This window comes from Chelonia mydas, chromosome 1, assembly GCF_015237465.2.
Source record: "Chelonia mydas isolate rCheMyd1 chromosome 1, rCheMyd1.pri.v2, whole genome shotgun sequence".
Taxonomy (NCBI): Eukaryota; Metazoa; Chordata; order Testudines; family Cheloniidae; genus Chelonia; species Chelonia mydas.
In genome coordinates this window covers 261,393,876-261,402,116 of record NC_057849.1, presented here as the reverse complement: position 1 = coordinate 261,402,116, position 8,241 = coordinate 261,393,876, and the positions used below count along the sequence as shown (strand labels likewise).

General features: G+C 42.8%; 2 protein-coding genes across 2 annotated transcripts; one reads left to right on the top strand and one right to left on the bottom strand.

The window, feature by feature from the left end:
* Positions 1 to 620: 620 nt before the first annotated feature.
* LOC102934343 (histone H2A.J) lies at positions 621 to 1,056 on the bottom strand. Its single transcript, XM_007064035.4, has one exon. The coding sequence runs from the start codon at positions 1,054 to 1,056 to the stop codon at positions 667 to 669; it is 390 nt and encodes a 129-aa protein (XP_007064097.1). The 3' UTR covers positions 621 to 666.
* A 306-nt stretch (positions 1,057 to 1,362) lies between these two features.
* LOC102944978 (histone H2B 8) lies at positions 1,363 to 1,779 on the top strand. Its single transcript, XM_027826488.3, has one exon. The coding sequence runs from the start codon at positions 1,399 to 1,401 to the stop codon at positions 1,777 to 1,779; it is 381 nt and encodes a 126-aa protein (XP_027682289.1). The 5' UTR covers positions 1,363 to 1,398.
* The last annotated feature ends 6,462 nt before the right edge of the window (positions 1,780 to 8,241 follow it).

Below are 8,241 nucleotides of genomic sequence, written 5' to 3'. Positions count from 1 at the left end.
TGTTAGAGCTCGTCCCGCCAACTAAGAACGAATGTCTGCTAGTCATTTAGAACGCTCTTCTCTCGGTCTATTTTGCCTAGCTGTTGGGAGTGTAGCACCGGTTAGCAGTGTGAATAAGTCTTTTTGCGGGTATTGGGGAAAATTTGAAAAAGTCCGCGCTTTTTAGCAATTGGATAATTTGAAAAATCCGCGTTTTACAAGGATTGGTCAATGACACCCTTTCCCTTCCTCCCCTTTTTCAGTTTGAATTAAGTGAATCTACTCCATTTACACCAGAATATTTAATTTGTACTGGTAACTGTTTCAAAATTACACCAATTTTTCTAAATTTAATTCTCGATTTTAACTGATTTCCGTCTATAACCTAGTACTCACGAAAATATATCTGTGTAACCTTGGCCCTGGTTAACTCAGAATAAGGAAGACGGTAGAACGAACGTGACTTAAGCTTTCACCCTGGTCAGTCTATAAAGATAAAATTTCACTTAATGAGAAGGAATCAAGGCACATTTCTTTATTATTCCATATTTTCTTCATTTTAAACTACTCAGAACTTCTGGTTTTTGAAGTATATAATGGATTAGTGTATTAGGAACTCAACTCTTTTTCTGCTACTGTGGGTGGCTCTGAAAAGAGCCTTTGGGTTGATTTAGTATATGGTCACTTTTACTTGCTCTTCGCCTTATGGCTCTCAGTCTTCTTGGGCAGCAGCACGGCCTGGATATTGGGCAGGACACCCCCTTGAGCGATAGTGACTTTCCCCAACAGCTTGTTGAGCTCCTCGTCGTTTCGGATGGCGAGCTGCAGGTGACGGGGAATGATCCTGGTTTTCTTGTTGTCCCGAGCAGCGTTGCCAGCCAGCTCCAATATTTCAGCAGTCAGATACTCAAGCACCGCTGCCATATAGACTGGGGCGCCAGCGCCCACCCGCTCAGCATAATTACCTTTGCGGAGAAGACGGTGCACACGACCTACTGGGAACTGTAGGCCGGCTCGTGAAGAACGAGACTTGGCTTTCGCCCTTACTTTACCTCCTTGCTTTCCTCGACCCGACATTGACTCTCTGGTTGACAAAACTAAAGCACTTTTTAAAAGACAAAATCTGAAATTAAGAGCGCCCCGCCCTAATCCTGCCTTTTTATCCCTTCCTTGTGGCACAGAAACTGATTCACGATTGGTTGAAAATTTGCATTGTATTTCCAACCAATGGTGATGAGGATTTTATTTTGACCAATTGGGTGTAGGGTTTATCGTATGTGACGTCTGCTTTAGTTAAGGCCCAATAAAAAATGAAAGATTACAAGCGTCTTATTTGCATAAGGTCCCTATAAATAAGGGGGGTGGCCGCCATTATACGTACGTTGTTTTTGTCGTGTAGAGAAAGCAACAAATCTCAATATGCCTGAACCAGCGAAATCTGCTCCAGCTCCTAAGAAGGGGTCTAAGAAGGCTGTTACTAAGACCCAGAAAAAGGGAGATAAGAAGCGTAGAAAGACTAGGAAGGAAAGCTACTCAATCTACGTGTACAAAGTGCTGAAACAAGTTCACCCAGACACTGGTATTTCTTCAAAGGCTATGGGGATCATGAACTCCTTTGTGAATGATATTTTCGAGCGTATCGCAGGGGAGGCGTCTCGTCTGGCGCATTACAACAAGCGCTCGACCATCACTTCCCGGGAGATTCAGACCGCTGTAAGACTGCTGCTGCCGGGCGAGCTGGCCAAACACGCGGTGTCTGAGGGTACTAAGGCTGTTACCAAGTACACTAGCTCTAAGTAGATTGTATCAAAGAACATAAAACCCAAAGGCTCTTTTAAGAGCCACCCACACTTTCAATAAAAGAGCTCATAACACTGCTTTCTGTTTTCCCTGGCTAGGGTAAGTGTGATTGTTCTAAAAATGCTACCTTACAGGAAATACATTTTTTAAAAAAATCTAATTTGCTAGGGAATGTATACTAAACATTTAAATTGTAATTCTTATTTGCGACGTCTCAAATCTTTATTTCGATCAAAGGTTCTCGCTTCAACTCTTATATGCTTGGAGGCATTCTAATAAAACATGAATGTGGTAGTTTGTATGTTTAGTAATCTAAGCACGTTGTTGAATTTTAACTTAGCCAATCTCTCATATACATCTTGGTTTTCAGGAAAGTAAAACACTTCACAGGACAATAACTTACTATACTACATTAAAAATATTTCTATTTGCTCTTAATCGTTAACAAAAAAATCATGTTGCTTATTTTGTGGGTGATGGGAGGAGAAGGGTTGTAGGTTATTTGTCACCCTCTGGAGAACCCCAAAGTGCAATATAAAATAGTATAGAACTCCCCACCAAACTTTAGGCATATGCGGTATGAATTTCCTTCTTCGCTGTCGCATTTTGGTGGTGGTGGGGTGGGGTGTTGTAAGGAGGAGGGAGGTATTCAGAATCCCATATCACAAATCTGTCGCTTTCAAGCGGTGAGCGAAGGATTTAAAGAGAAAAATCAGCAGGTATTAAAATAGGGCTTTATTAAATTACTAGGAGAGCGTAATCGAGGCTATGTGGGCCAGAGGGAGCAAGTGTTCTGTGAAATCAGATCATGCAGGGTGCGGGCGGCGGAGGCGGTATAGGCACTACCGGGGGGGGCAGAAAAGGCGGGAAGGGTCAATTATTTCCCTCCCGGCAGAGCGCGGGCTTTTCAAATATTTAAAATTGTCCAATGGAGTTTGTCTTTTTCGCTAGCCAATCAGGAGGAAAACTTTGGTTATATATTCAGGGTTTTGCTCCAGCGGGTGTTGTTTTCCTTTGTCTGAAAGCAGGTTTTCGTAGTTAGTGAGAATGGCTAGGACAAAGCAAACAGCTCGCAAATCTACTGGGGGTAAAGCTCCCCGTAAACAGTTGGCTACTAAAGCTGCCCGTAAAAGTGCTCCTGCGACTGGAGGAGTGAAAAAACCTCATCGCTACCGGCCTGGCACCGTGGCTTTGCGGGAGATTCGCCGTTACCAGAAATCTACTGAGCTGCTCATCCGCAAGCTGCCCTTCCAGCGCCTGGTGCGTGAAATCGCCCAGGACTTCAAGACCGACTTGCGCTTCCAGAGCTCGGCTGTTATGGCCCTGCAGGAGGCTAGTGAGGCTTACTTGGTGGGGCTTTTCGAAGATACTAACCTGTGTGCTATTCATGCCAAGAGAGTCACCATCATGCCCAAGGACATCCAGTTGGCCCGCCGTATCCGCGGGGAGAGGGCTTAAATTTCTAATAGGAGTTCATGCAACCAACTAAAAAAAACCAAAAGGCTCTTTTAAGAGCCACCACATTTACACTGAAAGGAGCTGTATTTCTGCTTTAATATGTCAATGGATTATACAAACAGTAAGAGTACCAAGAAGATTGCGGTCTAGTAAGGAGTAGACAATTTAGTTGCATGTTTCGTTTACAGAAAGAAATGTCTAGTACTAAACGACCTTTTAAATTAATTAATAAATGTTTAATTTGGTTTAAATTGCGCTAGAAAGACGGTTAACATTTTTTTTGACATGATGGAAGGAAGAATCAGTTAAAACTTGCGGGTTACTTTGATGGCCGCTCACATTTTCAGGGGAAGAACTCTGGAGGTAAGTAAAATAATCATAAATAAAAACCTAACACCCACAGGGTTTTTTTTTTTTTTTTTTTTTTTTAAACTTTCCACATTTCAGTTAGCTAACTCAGCCCCACAAAGCCAAGAGTTAGAAGCACAAAATGACTGGACTAATGACTCGCTGCTTGCAGTAGCTATCCCTCTTCAGATCCCAGCTTGAAATCATGATTAATTTTCAAAGCGTGAATTTTTCACTTTCCCCGATTCCCATTCACACTCTGAGCCGCAATGAATAAAATATTATCTTTCACCCAGAGCAAAAATGACTGGTATGTCTTAGAACCCACCTTAAAATACCTTTGGGTTACTGGTTTTCTACCTGACCAGTTCTATATCTACAGAATATAATTAACGATGTTAGATGACAGTCTTCTTCAGCTTTTAATTTCTTTCTAATTTAGCACTTAGAAATAAAGGGTAGCAATTTTTTGTAAGACAATATGTGTATATTTTATAAGAAATACATCCCTGGCCCTGTCCTCATGAAAAGTATATGAATTGTAAAACATAACGGGTATTTCATATTCTTTTAAAACCAAACAAAAACATGGCTTATTTTTTATCTGAAGCCACAGTGTGTGAATGAGCCAAAAGTAAAATCTAAATGTTTTGCCTAATATTGTAGTTATTGGCAGCTTTTTCATATTAGGTGATTCCCTCTAAATTTCAGTATATTCTGTGGCTTTTAGAAAATAGTTGATAGGTTAAAAATAGAGAGTCAGCTCTTCTGGTGGATGTTTGAGTGATTCCGGAAGGAGCATTTGTGTTGCAAATATGTTATTCATAATGTGGATTTGACCATCGAATCCGTATGAAATATCCTCCTGCCCTTTCAGAGCACAGCCTAAATCCATGTCCATCAGTCTTTTGCTTGGCGAGTTCAGCTTCAGCATAGGTCTGAGAAAACCATCGCTGATCTCTCGCTAGATCTGTCACGAGATACGCTTCATGCCCCTACGGTGAGCCAGGATGTTATCCCTCAGTCTGCACTCTGCTGTGGTACTTTGCCGGGTCTTTCCCCAAACTCTTTACCTACGACCACCAGATGTGAAAATACAAAATAATCACGGTCGCGCTCCATGGCGCTACCCGTATCCCCCGAAGTCTGACCTGGGGGAAAGATGGTCATTTTTGGCAAAATTCCCTCCCTCGCCTCCATTCTGTATGCAGCTGGGCTGAGATTTCCCAAGGCATGCAACAAACTCAAAAATAGATTTCAGAGAAAACAATGCCCCATTTAGTAGTTCGAAAATCAATATCAAGTCTACAGGTATAATTTCAATGGAAACTCACATATCTCCTTAGCCTTGAGGGTTGCGTTAAATATATTACTATAACAAGAAAGGCTTTCAAGACACATTTTCTGTTACACCCCCCCATACCCGTCCCCCTTTCCGGTTGATCTTCTAAGAACACAATTTTACAGGGTGGTCACTTGAAATTCCCAGCATATTTTCGTGCTTCCTCTAGTAGAACAATTAGCTGTAGTCTGTAAAATACACTTTTAAAAAATGATGTCTGTCTTATTCGTGTTGCTATTTGAGATTATGACCCCCCCTAGCTTTAGCAACAGACTTGTCTTAACTGCTATACACTATGCAGTTTCCACAGTATGCATCCGATGAAGTGAGCTGTAGCTCACGAAAGCTCATGCTCAAATAAATTGGTTAGTCTCTAAGGTGCCACAAGTCCTCCTTTTCTTTTTGCGAATACAGACTAACACGGCTGCTACTCTGAAACCTGTCACTATGCTCAAATCGATTGATAAAGTGCCGTGGGAGATTTCTTGGAGTAAACACATATATACGCACAAAAGGAAGATCAATTTCTACCAGCGTAACAATCTTTGTTGGCCTTCACACTGGCTGTTGCTACTTGGTTTTTGTTTGTTTGTTTGTTTTGTTTTGTTTTTTGGTTTAATGCTCCGTTGTTTCAGGAGTGAGAACTCTGCAGCAAAATCGGACCAATCAGATTTCCTGACACACCATCTTCCTTTCACTGCAGCCTCTGTGTTACTGCCGCCCGCCATTTCTAAAGTTTAATCGGAGCGGGCTATTCTGAAAAATAAAAAAAATCCAAATCCAAAGTCCAGTCCTTGACCGGTGTTCCATTGTCTTGACAGTTTTTTCTGTCACTTCTGAATATATGAATAACGTGTCCCTCCTTGCTCTCCCCCTGCCCCCCCCCCCCCCCCCGCTCTTGAGGATCTGCCGATTTTAGGAGATTTGATTGTTTTCGACAGAGAGAGAGAGAGATATTCTTGTAAATGACACATTCACAGTGCGAAAATATATCTATAAAAACATTAGCGGACTTTTGGGCACTGTGACACTTCAGGGGTTAACCGAAATGTACAGGATGAATCACTACCACCTAGTTACAGTGTGAGAGAGCCTTGCCTGACCTCAACGGGAAAATCCTTCCATCTCGGCTGGCTGAATGGGCCGATGGCAGCATAAGCACTCCGCTCCCTGGGCTCTGTGTGTGAACCCGGCTCTTTTCCTCTTCACTCTGCAGCAGGCTAGCAATTAGCACATTCCACCTTGTTACACTCCAGTGCCCAATCCCTTTTCTTCTGGACACCCTCAATGTACAGGGGTCTGCTGTCTCTGTGTACCCCAGCTCTCTCCCTTCAGTTCAACACTCTCTTTCCTGCAAGGCACTTGGACCTGTCTATAGTAAATCTAAATAGATGTTTATTTAACTCAGTTTAAGAAAAAGATCCAAAATAGATGTAAGTAAAAGGATTGGAAACACCAGGCTACAGAGAAAAGAAAAATATAAAATACAATCTAGAACCTATATTTATTAAGTTCATTTCCAGTGTAAGAAGGCATTTCTCAGGTAATTGTTAATCCTTTCAGTGCTCCTCCAGTCAAGATAGCTGGGATCCAGCTTCTGTTCTTTTCACTTTTCAGTAGACACTCCACAGAGTGCCACATGCATAATGGATAACATCTTGCACCTTTTCTTCTTCTCCTATATAGTCCCAGAAATTTTGTTTCTTTTCATAATCAGGGTATGCCATTAACTTCATTTCAGATCAGCCCTGGTGGTGCCCTATTCTGAGTCTTTTCTTGTGGTTCTTTTATCTTTATAAATGATCAGGCCTGCATCTGGTCCAGTAAACACAGGGCTGGAATGATTGTTGTTTGTTCTCACTCTTGACTGAGGTATTTGAGCCCCACCTGCCTCAGGTGACATGCTTCACCTGCAGCAGCTTAGGAACATAGTATTCCACATTTTACATATCTCTTAACATAGTTTCCATACAAATGTCTCACTGTAACTATGACAAAATAAATTGTTTAGTCTCTAAGGTGCCACAAGTACTCCTTTTCTTTTTATGACAATCAGCTAGTTCTTAGTTTTTGGCAGAGATCACACACTTCCCCCCCACCCCCATCCTCCCATGATGAAATAGGAAGAAGCAGGTCAGACATAGGTGTAATATGCCTGCCTGGTCATGTCTGGGCATGCCTACATTATAGGCAAAGCTGGTGGACATTCCAGCAGCATTTTCTGACCCACCAAAGACACCAGACAAGGCTAATGATGGAAGAGGAGGAGGACACAGATATGGCAGACTCTCACTGGGTGACGCTGCTTATGACATTCAGTAAAGCTACTGATGCCGCCTATGTAGATCCGCACTTCTGGAGCAGGGGCACAAGTACGGACTGATGGGACCTACGGCAGGTCCAGAAATTTGTATGAAGAGAGCAACTTTTCTGGAGCTTTGCGAGCATCTTGTCCCGACCCTCCAGCATTAAGGGACATGCCTGAGGGTGGCCATGCTGGCCCAGAAGCACGTTACTATAACCATCTGGAAGCTGGCTACCGAAACTGCTGCAGGTCTGTTGCCAACCAGCTTGGTGTTGGAAAGTTACCTACAGGTAAAGTGGTGCTGGAGGCTTCTGAGGTAATCAGGTGGGTGGTTTACCGCAAAGTGGTGGACATAAAAGATATTCTTGAAGTAGCTGCTGGCTTTGAGAATATGGGGTTTTCAGACTACGCTGAGGCCACTTGTGGGACTTGTGTGCCAATAGTTTGTTCTCTTTAAGGAGCACATGAGTACATAAACAGTAAAGGCTACTATTCCTTTGTTATGCAGGCCCTTGTGGACCACAGAGGTCAATTTATGATCAACATCGGCTGCACTGGAAAAGTTCATGATGCTCCCACCACTTGGTAATCTACGTGCAAGAACAGGCTGGGACACTATTCCCACCAAATGGCATTGTCATAAATGGAGTTACTGTTCCACTTGGGGCCTTTTGTATCCCCTTTTGCCTTGGCTTGAGAAACTGTATCCTGATCTGAGAGGCCCTGGAAAAATAAGGTTGAATTACACTTTCAGCGGCTGTAGAATGGTGGTCGAACGTGCACTTGATAGATTGAAGTCCTGCTGGTGCTTTCTGCAGATCAATTTGAATTCCAGCATCATCAACACTGTCCACATTAGTGTGGCTTGCTATGCTCTTTACAATCTTTGTGAAGCCAGAGGGGAGCCTTTTCCCCCTGAATGGACCCATGACAGTAATGGACTGCTGACCCAGTACACTCAGCCAGAAAGGTTAGCTACCACACCTGGATGCACCTCGGGAACAAAAAT

Excerpts from the sequence above, each read along its gene's own strand:
- LOC102934343 (XM_007064035.4), bottom strand. The coding sequence starts at position 1,056 with ATGTCGGGTCGAGGAAAGCAAGGAGGTAAAGTAAGGGCGAAAGCCAAG.
- LOC102944978 (XM_027826488.3), top strand. The coding sequence starts at position 1,399 with ATGCCTGAACCAGCGAAATCTGCTCCAGCTCCTAAGAAGGGGTCTAAG.